The 16744-nt window shown below is 35.9% G+C and overlaps 1 protein-coding gene across 2 annotated transcripts in view; it reads left to right on the forward strand.

Annotated features, from left to right (window-relative positions):
* Positions 1-16744, forward strand: part of HERPUD2 (HERPUD family member 2) — a 60836-nt gene that overhangs the window by 13509 nt on the left and 30583 nt on the right. For both annotated transcript variants that reach the window (XM_011973045.1, XM_011973039.1), the window contains 2 exons: positions 12388-12465; positions 15183-15296. In XM_011973045.1, the coding sequence (XP_011828435.1) occupies positions 12388-12465; positions 15183-15296 (192 nt within the window). The remainder of the gene's footprint in view (positions 1-12387; positions 12466-15182; positions 15297-16744) is intronic.

The following is a 16744-nucleotide window of genomic DNA, read 5'->3' on the forward strand; positions in this document are numbered from 1 at the left end:
AAAAAATTAAAAAATTAGTAAGTTAATCTTTCTGTTTTCTTTTCTTTGTTTTTTGTTTTTTTGTTTTTTTTTTTTTTTGAGACAGTCTCTCCCTCTGTTGCCAGGTTGGAGGACAGTGGAATGACCTTGGCTCACCTCTCTGCCTCTTGGGCTAAAGTGATCCTCCTACCCCAGCCTACTAAGTAGCTGGGACTACAGGCATGCACAACCATGCCCAACTAACTTTAGTATATTTTGTAGAGACAGGGTCTCACTATGTTGCCCAGGCTGGTCTTGAACTGCTGGGCTCTAGCAATTCATCTGCCTTGGCCTCCCAAAGTGCTGGGATTATAGGTGTGAGAAACCATACCTGGCCAGTTTTTCTGTTTTCAATTACTGTAAAATTAAAGAATACCTTTCCTTTCCTTTTACTTTATTTTATTTTTATTTCCATAGGTTATTGGGTAACAGGTGGTGTTTGGTTACATGAATAAGTTCTTTAGTGGTGATTTGTGAGATTTTGGTGCACCCATCACCCGGGCAGTAAACACTGCACCCTATTTGTGGTCTTTTATCCCTCACCCCCTTCCCACCCTTTCTCCCTGAGTCCTAAAGTCCATCGTGTCATTCTAATGCCTTTGTATCCTCATAGCTTTAGCTTCTACTTATGAGTGAGAACATACAATGTTTGGTTTTCCATTTCTGAGTACTTCACTTAGAATAATAGTCTCCAGTCTCATCCAGGTTGCTGCAAATGCCATTAATTCATTCTTGTTTATGGCTGAGTAGTATTCCATCATAGAGATAGATAGATAGATATAGATATATAGATAGATACAGATATCTCACAGTTTCTTTATCTATTTGTTGATTGATAGGCATTTGGGTTGGTTCCACGTTTTTGCAGTTGCAAATTGTGCTGCTATAAACGTGTGTGCAAGTATCTTTTTATTTTATTTTTTTTTGAGATGGAGTCTCGCTCCATCGCCCAGGCTGGAGTGCAGTGGCATGATCTCGGCTCATTGCAAGCTCTGCCTCCTGGGTTCACGCCATTCTCCTGCCTCAGGCCTCCCGAGTAGCTGGGACTACAGGTGCCCACCACCAAGCCCAGCTAATTTTGTTTTTGTATTTTTAGTAGAGACAGGGTTTCACCGTGTTAGCCAGGATGGTCTTGATCTCCTGACCTCATGATCCACCCACTTTGGCCTCCCAAAATGCTGGGATTACAGGCGTGAGCCACTACACCTGGCCGCAAGTATCTTTTTTCGTATAATGACTTCTTTTCATCTGGGTAGATACCCAGTAGTGGGATTGCTGGATCAAATGGTAGTTTTACTTTTAGTTCTTTAAGGAATCTCCACACTATTTTCCATAGTGGTTGTACTAGTTTATATTCCCACCAGCAGTGTACAAGTGTTCCCTGCTCACCGCAGCCACACCAACATCTACTATTTTTTGATTTTTTTGATTATGGCCATTCATGCAGGAGTAAGGTGGTATTGCATTGTAGTTTTGATTTGCATTTCCTTGATCATTAGTAATGTTGAGCATCTTTTCATATGTTTGTTGGCCATTTGTATATCTTCTTTTGAGAACTGTCCATGTCCTTAGCCCACTTTTTGATGGGATTTTTTGTTTTTTTTCTTGCTGATTTGTTTGAGTTCCTTGTAGGTACTGGATATTAGTCCTTTGTCAGATGATTAGATTATGAAGATTTTTTCCCACTCTGTGGGTTGTCTGTTTACTCTGCTGACTGTTCCTTTTGCCCTGCAGAAGTTCTTTAGTTTAATTAAGTCCCAACCATTGATCTTTGCTTTTATTGCATTTGCTTTTGGGTTCTTGGTCGTGAAATCCTTGCCTAAGACAGTATCTAGAAGGGTTTTTCCAATATTATCATCTATAATTTTTATAGCTTCAGGTCTTAGATTTAAGTCCTTAATCCATCTTGAGTTGATTTTTGTATAAGGTGAAATATGAGGATCCAGTTTCATTCTTCCACATGTGTCTAGCCAATTATCTCAGCACCATTTGTGTAAAAGGATGTCCTTTCCCCATTTCTTGTTTTTGTTTGCTTTGTCAAAGGTCAGTTGGCTATAAGTATTTGGGTTTATTTTTGGGTTCTCTATTCCTTCCATTGGTCTATGTGCCTGTGTTTATATCAGTACCATGCTGTTTTGGTGACTATGGCCTTACAGTATGGTTTGAAACCAGGTAATGTGATGCCTCCAGATTTGTTCTTTTTGCTTAGTCTTCCTTTGGCTCTGTGGGCTCTTTTTTGGTTCCATATGAATTTTAGAATTTTTTTTTCTAAATCTGTGAAGAATGATAGTGGTATTTTGATGGGAATTACGTTGAATTTGTAGATTGCTTTTGGTAGTAGGGTCATTTTTACAATATTGATTCTACTCATCCATGAGCATGGGATGTGTTTCTATTTGTTTGTGTTGTCTGTGATTTATTTCAGCAGTGCTTTGTAGTTTTCCTTATAGAGGTCTTTTGCCTCCGTGGTTAGGTATATTCCTAAGTATTTTATTTTTTTTGCAGCTATTGTAAAAGGGGTTGAGTTCTTATTTTGATTCTCCGCTTGGTTGCTGTTGGTATATAAAAGTGCTACTGATTTGTGTACATTAATTTTGTATCCGGAAATTTTGCTGAATTCTTTTATTAGTTCTAGGAACTTTCTTTCTGGAGGAGTCTTTTGGATTTTCTAGGTAAATGATCATATAATCATCAAACAGCGACAGTTTGACTTCCTTTTTACCAATTTGGATGCCCTTTATTTCTTTCTCTTGTCTGATTCGTCTGGCTAGGATTTCGAGTACTATGTTGAAAAGGAGTGGTGAGAATGGACATCCTTGTCTTGTTCCAGTTCTCAGAGGGAGTGTTTTCAACTTTTCCCCATTCAATATTATGTTGGCTGTGGGTTTGTCATGGATGGCTTTTATTATATTGAGGTATATCCCTTGTATGCTGATTTTGCTGAGAGTTTTAATCATAAAGCGATGCTGGATTTTGTCAAATGATTTTTCTGCATCTATTAAGATGATCATGTGATCATCTTATTTTTAATTCGGTTTATGTGGTGTATCAGATTTATTAATTTGGGTTTGTTAAACCATGCCTGCATCCCTGGTATGAAACCTACTTGATCATGGTAGATTATCTTTTTGATATATTATTGGATTTGGTTAGCTAGTATTTTGTTAAGAATATCTTTCCTTTTAAAACTTCATTGTGGTTGGTCATGGTGACTCATACCTGTAATCCTAGTACTTTGGGAGGCTGAGAGTAGTGGATCACTGGAGCCGGGGAGTTTTAGACCAACTAGGGCAGCATGGCAAAACCCTGTCTTTACCAAAAAAAAAAATATATATATATATACACACACACACACACACATATACACGTATATATACACATATATACATACACACATATGTATATATACATACACACGCAAAAATTAGCCAGGTGTGATAGCACATGCCTGTAGTCCCAGCTACTCAGGAGGCTGGGGTAAGAGGATCACTTGAACCTCAGGAGGCAGAGGTTGCAGTGAGCTGATGCCATGCCACTGTACTCCAGCCTGGGCTACAAAAAACCAGAAACTTCAGATTATTTGAAGGCATTTGAATATTCAGTTGAAAGTAACAGTTTTTCTTAATGCAGATATAATTCACATACTGCAAAATTTGCCCTTTTAAAGTATATGACCCAATGGTTTTTAGTACTTCACAAAGTTGTGCTGTCATAATCACTATCTAATTCTAGAATATTTTCATCACCCCAGAAACTCCATACCTATTGGCAGTCACTCCCCATTCTTTTTTCTTCCATCTGCTAATCTACTTTCTGTTTCTTTTTTTTTTTCTACTCTGTTTCTATGAATTTGCATAGTCTAGACATTTCATATAAATAGAATCATAGTTATATGGATTTTTGTGCCTGCTATCTTTAACTTGGCATAATGTTTACAAGGCTCATCTACATTATAGCATGTGTCAGTATTTCATTCCTTTTTGTGGCTGAATAATATTCCATGTGTGCATATATTTATATACACCATATTTTGTTTATCCATTTGTCAGCTGATAGACATTTGGGTTGTTTCTACTTTTTTTTGACTATCATGAATAATGATGCTATGAACATTCTTGTACAAGTTTTTATGTGCACATATGTTTTCCATCATTTTTGGTACGTACCTGGCAATGGAACTGGGCATATATTGTGTCATAGGGCAACTGTATGTTTAACTCTCTGAGACACTGCCAAACTTTTTTCCACAGTGGCTGCACCCTTTTACATTCCTACCAGCAACATATGAAGGGTCTAGTTTCTCTGCATCCTTGCCCATATTTGTTTTTGCTTTATGTATTTTGGGGGGTACTATGTAATTTTGTTACATTTTTATGTTCTACATTTCTGAAAATTGATGTGACCTTGCTGTGGAAAGATAAAACCATTTTTTCAAAGTTGACTACTAATTTAAAGAAAAAAATACTACAATACTAATATATGATTGCTTCTTTATCATAATTTGCTAATATCAGTATCATTTGTAGAAATGAATCAGATGAATTTAGCACCAGCAAGTGTTTTAAGTTAGTGTTGTAATTCATAGACTGAATATTTCATTTCTGTTTTTCCTGATTACATGTAAAATAACTTATTTAACAAACTTCAGATTAGGTGGTTTCTCCAAGTCTGTGTAAGCAGTTTTGGACTCATGACACCTCATAAATCTACACTTAGCATGTACTCTGTGAGGCACAGTAGTGGGCTATGGGCACACAGTGACAGCAAGATGGCTATGGACCCTTTGTTCTTGGCACTTTTATTTAAGGGAAAAAAAAACACATGTTGGCATAATTAGAGGTTGTGGTTTGTGTTACGAAGGATATAAACAGGATGTGTGAGAGGGAATACTATACTGTAGATTTATAAGTCAAGGAAGACCTCGCTGAGGGAGTGATTTTAAAACTAAAATCTAAAAGGTGATTAAGAGTCAGGTATGTAAGAGCTAGGGGAGAATACAGCAGGCAGGGTGTCTGAATTGGAAAAGAGCTTGGGATCTAAGTGAATGTCAATTTGGCTCATAAGGAGGAAAGAATACTACTGGGGAGTTTGGAGAGAGACAGAAGCCAGATCTGGCCATGGAAAGGAATTTGAATTAAATCCATTGTAGTGGGACTCCATCAGAGAGTGACAGGATTGATCTAAGTTTTTTTGTTTTGTTTTGTTTTGTTTTGTTTTTTTGAGACAGGGTCTTCCTCTGTCACCCAGGCTGGAGTGCAGTGGGAGTGATCATAGCTCACTGTAGCCTTGAACTACTGGGCTCAAGTGATCCTCTCACCTCATGCTCCCAAGCAGCTGGAACTACAAGCATGCCCTACCACACCTGGCTACATTTAAAAAATTTTTTTGAGGAGATGGAGTCTTACTATGTTGCTCAGGCTGGTCTTGAACTCCTGGGCTCCAGCAGTCCTTCTGCCTCAGCCTCCCAAAGTGCTGGGATTACAGATGTGAACCACCATGCCTGGCTGATTTAAGTTGTTAAAAGATCACTAGAGCTGCTGACTGTAGAATGGAAGTAAGAAAACCAATTAAAAGGTTATTGCAGATGACCAGGCAAGAAATGATGGTTTAGATTAGGGTAATGGCAGTGTAGGTGGAAAGAAGTAGACTGATCTGAGAGGGACTTATGGAGATAGAGTCTATAGGATTTGACAGTGGTTAGTTATGGGAGGCAAGGCAAGAGAAAGAAAAGTTGAGGATGATGCCCAGGTTTTTGGCTTAAACAGTTGGTCACAGGTTGTTACAGGATGGGGAAGAAATAAGAGGAAAGATTTGGGGAATTGGGAATTGAAGTGCATTGTAGAATTTGAGTTGCCTATTAAAATATATGAAGATGTCAAATCTCTTAACAGTTGGGTATATGAATCTGGGTCTGAGAGGGTGAGGCCTTCGACAGAGAGACAAATTTGCGACTTGTCTGAAGAACCCTAACGTTTAGAATTGGATGAGAAATTTAGCAAAGACTCTGGCAGGGCAAAAACCAGTGACATGAATGAAATGTACATATGCCTACTAATGGTTTTTCTAAACCTTGATTCCTTTTCTAGAGAAGCAAATGATAAAGACTGTGGTGTCTTTCTTTCTCCTTGCAAAAGTCAGAAACTTTTGCTGGGTGCTATTGCATCTTTTCCTCCTACTGCTGACGGACTTGCTTAGCTATTGCCTAACCTTTCTGTTTAGTAGGTGTAGGTGGTTTTAAAAAAGGACTTGGAGATAAGGGATTACCAGTCTCTTTCTGGGATACTAGTCATACTACTTTAGTTAGCTATATTTTGGGTTAAATACAATATGTGCCTAGCTTTTAAATTTAATAATTATTTGTATGTGTGCGACCCATAGTTCCAGGACTAGGAATTCTCAAAATCTTTTGAGTTTTTATCTTGATAAAAAATTAATATTATCAATAATCTGGATAATCACTTTATAGCTATCATGAGATTTCAGTACCTCTACTTTTAACTAAATGGTTTTCTTAAATTTATTTAACTTGTATTGCATTGCAAAGTTTTCCAAGCTTTGGCTTTTGAAGTCTCTGACTGAAAATGACCTATTGTTTCTGTGAAAAATTTGTTTTAAACCTGTCTACTAACAAATTACGGGAGTAAACATTTTAAGTAGGACTGTCAGTGTGCGCCATTTATGTATATTTTGATCAGTAGTCCCAAATACTGAGTTTTCCAGAATATTTTTTCCCTATCTTGCTTAGAAGTGATGCTTGTGATAAAATATCTGACAAATTCCATTACTATTACAGTTTAATAGGAAAATGGAGATTATCCATGTAGAAAGCAGATAATATATTAACATCTTGAAGTAGTTGGTAAATACTACATTCTTTCACTAAAAATAAAAAAGCGTAAGTTAGATAACTTATGTTTTGGACATGGACTTCTTTTGACTAATATGAAAGTCTTTTTTTCTCGTAGAGAAGGTAAAATTAATTAAAAGATTTCCTTTTGTTGTTTATAGATGTCATTTTAAACTGAGACTTTAGGCTGGGCATGGTGGCTCACGCCTGTAATCCCAGCACTTTAGAATACTGAGGTGGGCGGATTACTTGAGGCCAGGAGTTTGAGACCAGCCTGGCCAACATGGTGAAACCCTGTCTCTACTAAAAATACAAAAATTAGCAGGGTGTGGTGGTGCATGCCTGTAATCCCAGCTCCTCCGAAGGCTGAGGCAGGAGAATTGTTTGAACCTGGGAGGTGGAGGTTGCAGTGAGCCAAGTTCGTGCCACTGCGCTCCAGCCTGGGTGACAGAGCGAGACTCTGTCTCAAAACAAAAAAACAAAAACAAAAAAAACAACAAAAAAACTGAGACTTCAAAGTTCTAACGTGAATTGGGACTTTGTGTTTTTTTTTTAAATCACGTGAAGTGACAGTCATTGCAACTTTAACCCAACCTGTTTTAGCAGCATCCAAATCATGTTCTTATGCATAATGAACATACACAGCCTGCTGTTAGTCATTCAACTTTTCGGTACTTTTCCATAATCTCATTAGAGCCTCATGAAACTGCATGATGTGGGAGGAGCAGGTACTAGAAATTAGCACCTAATGTTAATTGAATACTCAGTAGGCATTGTGTTCTGTTCTAGTTTATGTGCATTTCCATTGTTACGAAAATTAAGCCCTGTGAGATACAAACTATTATTGCCCTTATATTACAGACAAGGAAATGGAGGCACAGAGTGGTGGTGATGGGATATTGTATAAGTTTCTTATCATCTCTTTACCTGCATCTGTCATATTGTGCTGTAAGTCCAACTCCTCTGCACAAGACCCCCATCCCTTATTAGCTACTGAAGGACATTGCTCTTGAAATTGTTTTTCTCTCTTGCATCATCAGTTTTTTCCTTTCTACTGAATTACTCCTATTGGCATACAAACACGTTATTTCTCTCTTGAATAAACAAAAGCACAAAAGAATAAAACAAACCAAAAGCAAGACCCTCTCTTGATCCCATTTCCCTTCTAGCTGTTGTCCTGTTTCTTCCTTTAAGTGCAAAACTGTTTATAAGTTGTATATATTTGCTGTCTTTACGTGTCTCTCCTTTTCTCTTGAATCAATTCCAGTTAGGTTTTTATTCTGCTACACCACCAAGATTACCTTTATCAATGTCATTAATGATCTCCTTGTTGCAGGATGCTGTGGGAAGATATAGAGATAAATAGAATAATATGAAGGGAGGACACTGTGCATAATAGCGAAAGCCTAGAAATGCTCAAATATCCATTAACAAACTATAGTCCTTTCATATAATGGAGCATTGTGCGTTTGTTAAAAAGAATGGGGAAATATTTTTATGCTGCTAAGCAGTAATCTCCCTGGCTTATTAAGTGAGAAAACAAGATGCAATAGAGTAAGTGTATTGTACTACTTTTTATGTAAGAAAAGGAGGAAAATAGGAGTATGTGTGTATTCAGCTTTGTTGTTAAGCGTTGTAAGGGCAATCCAAAATCATAGAGGGGACAAGGACAGAACTAAAACCTCTTTGAATGCACCTTGTTTATAGTTTTTACCTTATCGCCATTTTTTGTTATATATAATTATAAAAAAATAGAGAAATCTCTAAATGAAAACACAAGAATTAAAAAACGTCAGGATGGTGACACAGTTACAAGAATTATTATTTCAAGTAACTTTGAAACACTGTATTTTGCCTAGTGACCTATATCCTAAGGACAGAGAAGATCAATAAGAAATCTTAAACTTTGTTCAATATTGTTAGTAACAATCTTGTTATTGTTATTTTGAGATTACATATAGTAGGATAAAACAAATAAGTACATTTGCTAATGGCATGTATTTATTAACGTCATTAGCAAGAAAGATTTTCAGGGTGAGAAGATACAAATAAAATGAGTGAATACTATTTAATTGGAAATGTCACAGTGAACTCAGGATTTAAGTTTCTCTTTATAAAAATACATTATTTTCTAGCTCTGCTTACTGAAGAAGTAATGACAAGTAAAAATCAGTACTCGTAGCTCCTAGATTTTGGTCTTTAGATACCATTTCCCATTAAAATGAATCATGAATCCTGGAGCAATGGCTGATTCCAGGTCTGGGGCATGAAATGTGTAAGATGAACTTCTGGGGCATTTTGTGCCTGAGAGCAAGGAAGCTACTATTAGAGATGACAGAGGTCATGTTAAAATGCAGGAGCCACCTTGTAGGGACTCCTACTGGTAAAAAATGGTGCAATTTGAGGTCCCCCTTGTCAAAAGTCCTCTTGTCATACAAAAAGGAATTGGAATCTGATCAGCCCTCTAGATCTAACTACATTGTACAGGAACTACAGGAACATGCTGAGCAATACCAGGAGGATACAGTTTGCCTAATCAGACTGGAAAGTTCTATGAGACGAACAATTTCTTCAACACGTAAATAGCCTGGGAAAAATTTTTTAAAAATAGAAACTGTTAAAAGATTAAAAGAGGCATAACAGCCAAATTTTGTGTGTGAACCTTATTTGGATTCCGATTCAAATCATCTTTAAAAAACATTTTTCGGCAAGTGGGAAGAGTTGAACTGCACTGAATATTACATATTAAGGAATTATTTGTTGAATGTAGTAACATTATGGTTATTATAAAACTTACTGAATTTGTACAGGTGAAAAGAAATGATGTGTCGTATTGCTTTAAAATACAGTACTCAGCTGGGTACAGTGGCATATATCTGGAGTCCCAGCTATTCCAGAGGCTGAGGCGGGAGGATTACTTGAGCCCAGGAGTTCGGGGCTGTAGTGTGTACCATGATCGCACCTGTGAATAGCCACTGCACTTCAGCCTGGAAAACAGAGTGAGGCCCTTTCTCTCTCTCTCTCTTTTTTTTTTTTAAAAAAGATTAAAATGCAGTATTCTCTTTGGAGAAAAAAAAAAGAAATGAGGGATGGATGAGACAAGAATAGCAGAATTTGGTAATTGTTGAAGCTGGGTACTTGAGAGTTCTTGAAGATGGTACCTGGGGGTTCATTTTATTCCCTCAACTGTATATATGTTTGAGAATTTTTATAAAGGAAAAAAATTCACAAAAAGAGACCGATGTCCTTTATGCAGAGTGATGATATGACATAAAAGTATCTATCTATTAAATGTTTGGTCTGGTAAAAAAGTGATAGTTTATGATGACTGTAATACTTACTGAAGAAACTTCTTTAGGTTCTAATTGTAATAAGTACATTATAAAGATTTATAAAGCATTGCATAATTCATTTTGGGCAGGAATTAAATCATTGAGTGTATATTTAGCATTCAACTTATGGTCATATAGTTGGCCATTCAGTGCCTATAAGGATATAGGAAAAAACAAACTCAGTTTCTCTTATGCTCTCACAACACTCAATACAGAATTCTTCTGTAATGTCTGGTCACCAAAATGTGTGGGGATTTCTCTCCAACAACAAGGAGTTCTGCAGATAATTCTCCAGAGGACACCAGCTGAATGTCCTTTAATTCAGTTTACTTCTGACACTATCTACCTGGAGATAGATTCCACAGGTTGAGGGCGCAATCCCACAAGACTGCCCCCCTTCATATGTGGTCCCAAGCACAGGTTGTGGCCTGTGTTTTTGACCAGCTGTTTATAAATAGGGGTTCCCATGACCCCCTCCTGGGGTTCAATTAATTTGTTAGTGCAGCTCACGGAACTCAAGGAAACATGTTACTTACATTTGCTCACTTATAAAGGATATTATTACAAAGGATACAAATGGAAGAGAGATGCATAGCACGAGGTCTGGGAGAAAGGTCTCAGAGCTTTCATGCCCTTTCTGGGCCCATCCACTCTTGAGGAACTTCGACTCATTCTCCTATGCTGGAGCTCTCAGAACTCTCCTTTTGGGTTTTTATGGAAGCTTCGTTAGGTAGGCATGATTGATTAAATCATTGGCCGTTGGTTTATCAACTCAACCTTAAGCCACTCTCCCTTTCTGGAGGTTGGGGGTGGGGGTGGGACTGAAAGTTGCAAACTTCTGATCACTTGGTTGTTCCCCTGGCAACCTGCGCCCATCCTGAGGCAGTGTAGGGTCCCCCAGCCACCAGTTGTCTTATTAGCACACTAAAGATACTCATCTTTCTGAAGATTCCGAGGATTTTAGGAGCTATTTGGCAGAAAACAGCATGAAAACCAAATATATTTTGCAATACCACAGTGCTCCTCTCTCTCTCTCTGTCTCTCTCTATATAAACAGAAACCTTTATATATAAATAATAAACCTTCATATATATATAAAGGTTGTAAGACTTATGATTTTAAAACCTGTACATTGTATTTGATTGTTTATATATAGGAGTTTGTACATGTGCATTTGAGGAATGGTACGCTCCAAAATGCTTCCAGGAGAAACTGGAATATGTGTAATGGTTAAGTATCTTGGAAGGATAGCTATACCTTTGGTGTGTAAGGATGCCTGAACCACAGATCTTAGTATGATAATTTCTATTATGGCTAGTTTTAATATAAGAAGACCCTTTTGTAGTAGCTATGTGGAATACATAATCTTAAAAATTGTTATAGTTGTGGCTTGGATTTGGCATATTTAAGAATTACTGATATGGCTAGTATTTGTTTTGATAAAATGCAAAGAACATTCACCTGTTTTGCAGTTATTAAATAGGCCTTATGTGGAGTATATACAGATGCTTTAATTTTACATAATTTCATATTTTGGTTGCATATAGAGATGGCAACTGACTCTCCATGCACTTGTGTTGATTTTTCTTTAGTCTTGTGTTTTTGAAAAGCTTAACAAAGGTATTTGTGAGAGTGGTAGGAATAATAATTAGAATAGTAAGTAAATTTATAACTAAATCTAAATGGCTCTTGAATTAAAACCAATAAATTGTTCTGCACAATATTAGTAAGGAAGAAAATAAGTCATATATTATCTTAGATGAAAAATTGACAAAGTAAGGCAAAATGATTCTGGTGACCTCGAAATTTTATCCTACTGTTGACTATTAATATAAGGCCAACCCCTTTCTCATTTATATAGTCTTGAAGATTTTTTAATGATAGTCATATATGCATTGCATTATAGTTGAAAAGACAGACTTCCAATTTACCTACCCCCCTACCCCGCCAGGATAGTATTAATTATCTGTACTTTATTATAACTGCAATAGATAAATTACCATTTGCTGAACTCTTAAATGTTTTTTCTTAAGTAGAATTTGGAAAAACAAAAGTTCTTAAATTGTGTCAGTTTTCTGCTTACTTGTACCTAAAGGGAGTTTTATTTTACCCATAATTAGGCATGTTATTCCCAGCCTTCAATTTGCATAATTAGAAAAGTTGAATTCTTTTCTTTGTCCCATTTCTTAGTTGACGAAGGATCAGAGATTGGTGTATTCGGGCAGACTGCTTCCCGATCATCTGCAGCTGAAAGACATTCTCAGAAAAGTAAGCTTTTCTATCACTATTTGATACCAGATACATTCAGAATGTGAGAGGAGATATGTTCTGAAATTGTATTCAACCAGTTCAGTTTTTAGATACTTAAAATCAATCCCTTTGGGTAGCATAACAAGTAAAGATAAATGAGAAAGTAACATGATAGTTTCTTGCTAGTTTAGGTAACGGTTCTGTATATTCATCTGATAGTTAAATCTAAAGTAGGATTATGTATTTGTGTTCAGGTATTTGTCATTTTTTGTAAGAAAATGCTATTGACGTCAGTAGTGCAGAAGTAGAATGTTCAGTAGTGGTGACGGATTTTCATTGATAACAATCTTTCCTCTAAATCTCCTTTTTGCCAGCTGCATGATATTTTTATACAAATTGCTTGAGTTGGGAGTTTAATTTCAGGAGGAAATTAACTGGTCCATCAGTTAGCAAACTTTGTGGGTGCTCAGAGCTAAAATACATTTCAATACATTTTTATATTTCAATATTTTCAATAAAATCAGCTTGAAGGCTAGTTATTTTAGTAGTAGCTTTTAGCTCATGTTCGTTTGTGGAATTTATACTTATAGAGCTTTTCAGCATTTGAAATTTGCTTTTTGTTGGTGAGTATAGCAAAATTGAATTTCTTCTATGTTTTGCCTTAGCTCTTTGACTTAAACTGTTGTTGTAGATATTGCTTATCTAATTTAGAAGATCTGTATCTTCTCCTGTATGTTTATGATCACCTGTGGGAAACTTTAAAAAAAAAATTAGTATATTCCTTCTGCTTAGACAGTTGACATTTTAGCTTTGCCAGTGTGACTTCTTGCTGTTATTGGAATTATGTAGTTTCAAATTGCTAACATGGTGCAATACCCACTCCCTCAAAAATAGCGGATTTTGCAGCAGGTTTTTTGTCTTTTTTCTTTCTTTCTTCTTTTTTTTTTAAAGACATACATTATTACCCAAAGCCTGTAGTTTATGTTTGGGGTGCACTCTTGTATTGCACATTCTATGAGTTTTGGCAAATATATAATGACATATCTCCACCAGTATAGTATCATTTAGAATAGCCCTGAAAACCTCTGTGTTCTGGCTGTCCTTTTTTTTTTTTTTTTTTCTTGTTTTTATGCTGGTGCTCAGAAGTAAAATATATTTCAATATAGTCCTTTCTGCCATCTGCTCTTTGAAATACGGATATATTAATTATTTTACCCCAAGGATGGCTTAAATCTGCACATGAAGACTTTTTAAAACATTTTTGCTGCCAGAAATGGTTTCAGGCCAGACAACTTAAAATAAAAACTGCTTCAGTCAAAGAACTCTTGTGCCCCTATATAAAACATGTTGAGTAATATGTTTATATTTTAAATAGTTCTTTCAACTGTTTTTGTTAAAGTCAATGTACCCCTTTACTTTTTTCAGTTTAAATGGTGCCATTAGCTTTACCTATTTAGTCACAAAATGTTTTATGGAAACATTCCCCAGATAAATAAATTCTGTGAATTATTTGTGATTAATAATGACCTTTTGGAACTATGTTTCTAAGAATCAACATCTTATACTTGTATGCTTGTTAATATTCTGTATTAAGAAGCTAAGGGGGGCATTGAAAATTAGGAGTGTCTTCAGCCTCCTTTGCCAGGCATACCTTCTGTCGTGCTGTCTCTGAAGCCTTTCTTTAGCATTCTAACCCTTAGTAACTTCTTCCTCCAAACTCCTAAAGTAATTAAGGTTGGACTTCTCAGTTTCATGCAAAAAAGACTGTTCTCTGTTTCTGTAATTGTGCTGTAGTGCACAAGTCTACTCTCTTAATAATGTCATGAGCCTCTTTAAGGAAGGGCCTGTTATACCCTTTCTTGGATTTGCCTCCAAATTAAGCACAATTATAGGTTCGTGGTAGGCAAGTGATATATTCTTGGTTTCTAGTAACTTTGTTTCCCTTTCTCATCATTTGGGTATCTTTCTTTCTGCTCCTTTTTCTTTGTCATTCTGTTCTTTTCTTTTTTAAAAACTTGCTGACTCATCCCTCATTGTTCTCTGTCCTGCTTTATTCCTTCTTTCCTTTCCCCATCTTATTTGCTAGCTTTATGTCTAAGTATAAATAAATATGCTCATGATCTCACTAAGCTAAAATGCCAACCGTAATCGTTATTTGTAACATTTTTCTTCAGTCATATTTGTAGGTTTATGGAAAAACATGGGATATTTACAGAATATAGTTTAAATGTATGCTTTATATCTGTGTATAGGTGTTATAGATGAAAATAGTTTTTGACTCCAAAAAGAGTAAAAAAATCACCTTGCTAAAATTAAGGCAAACGTGATTATGATGAAGTTATTTGAGTTTCTTTTATGGTTGCTAAGCCTCAAGTGATGGAAATATATAAACTGTAAAAAGTTTAAGGTGCTAGATGTTTTCATGCTGAAATGATAGATTGTGCTGATACAACTTTCACAACATTGTTTGCTTTAAGACTGCTTTGTATGCAAAATAATTTTTTAATACAGCAATTAGAGTATTTAGATCATTTTCCAAGTATGGAGAAGATATTGAATTCAAAAGGATCCCAAATAAAATGACAGATTTACCTTCAAATGATAACAGTTTATCAGTTATAGAATGGCTAGGCTGTAAAGGGATCTAAGTTTTAAGTATTTCAGTTTAGCTACTGACTTTTTGAACTGTACATTTTGTAGTACTACCCTTTAAATGTAATCTTCTTTAATTTTAGCAAGATGAGTATCATATGGTTCATCTAGTATGTACTTCTCGGACTCCTCCCAGTTCTCCAAAATCCAGCACCAATAGAGAAAGTCGTGAAGCATTGGCATCCAGCAGCAATTCTGTGAGTTGTTTTGGGAGGAGTAAACATTGAACTTTTCTTCTTCTTCATCTTCTTCTTATTTTTTGCCTCTAAAAACTGAATGAAAAACAACAATTGGAGCTTGTGGATTTTGAGATTGCGTTTTGAACTAAAGTTAGACATTTTGTAAAGTTCACGATTTTGAAAGGTCTAATATGCAGTGTTATCCTTTGAAGTTTATTCACCATGAGTTATAATTTGCTGTATGGCAGGTCAGTAATAGGTTTCATCTTCAAAGGTTTAATTATTGGAATACTTAGAAAACGGAATTATGTTATGGTTATATAATATAAATTCTTAGGCCAATGATGTTTCAGAATATGCCAGGTATTTAAAATAGTATATTTGATTCAAGGTACATTAAATTGTTTAAAATTTAAGTACCCTAAATCTTCTTGAAGTAGATGACTTGGTCAAGGATTTTGTTTTTAAAAAATGACTGGATTTGGGTGTACCTTCCACCTGCTTGGGGAGGTAATACTTAATGTGCTAATTTTTTTCAGACTTGGGTATTCATTCCTCCATCCTTATTTTTCCATCTGCCTGAAATTGTTTTGGAAATGTTTTGTAATAGTTGACTTTCTCAATTTAGACATTTTCTATAAATTTCAAAGACATTGTCCCCAGTCCTCTTATGTTATTTTTGATTTCCCATAAAGGCTTTCTATGACACCTTTGCAGGTAAGAGGACTGGATGAGTGGAAGCTTGCTTTCAACTTCTTGAGCAGGCAGGGAACTTGTATACTGCTAAGTATGCTTTCCTTGTCAAGAATCCAGCCAAAGCTCGAAAGAGAGCACAAATGACAGGGGTGGGAACTAGTTGAAAGCTCTCTCAATAGATACTAGTTAACTGCTGCTTTAAGAAACTAGCTTCTCCAGTTGCTGTATTTAATTAGTATTCTCTTAATGGTAAGTATTTCCTAGTACCAGCCATGGGAATTTAGCTTACATTAAACTAAATATAATATGCCTTGTCAAAACACCCAAGGGTCTTTATATGTTTCCTGCCTTGGCATGGAAAGGCACAGACATTGGCATTGGCACAGAGTTTTTTTTTGTAGTTGTCGGACGCAGTTGCATTGCTCCAATTTTTGTTCAGAAACAACCCTCTGACTTTGACTTGTCCAGTGGGTTGCTCAGCCATGATTTTGTATCTTTAGTGTGTATATTTGTTTTTTTCAGAAAGCCTGAAAAGTATCAAAGGAATGTTAAGTTGAATTCACCTTAATTTTTCATGGTTCAGAAATTTCAAGGGAGTTGAAAATGTTTTAAAGATCTAATCATAAAATAATTACCTAATAAGGTCAGAAATCATTAGTTCTAGAGAAATTAGGTTGTGCTGCCAAATGACTAGGCTTTTCTTCTAATAATTGTATTAATGAACACCATATTATGATGGCCCATTTAATGAGAAATCTTGCCGAAAAAGC

The sequence above is a fragment of the Mandrillus leucophaeus genome, unplaced genomic scaffold (genome assembly GCF_000951045.1).
Source record: "Mandrillus leucophaeus isolate KB7577 unplaced genomic scaffold, Mleu.le_1.0 Scaffold100, whole genome shotgun sequence".
Lineage (NCBI taxonomy): Eukaryota > Metazoa > Chordata > Mammalia > Primates > Cercopithecidae > Mandrillus > Mandrillus leucophaeus.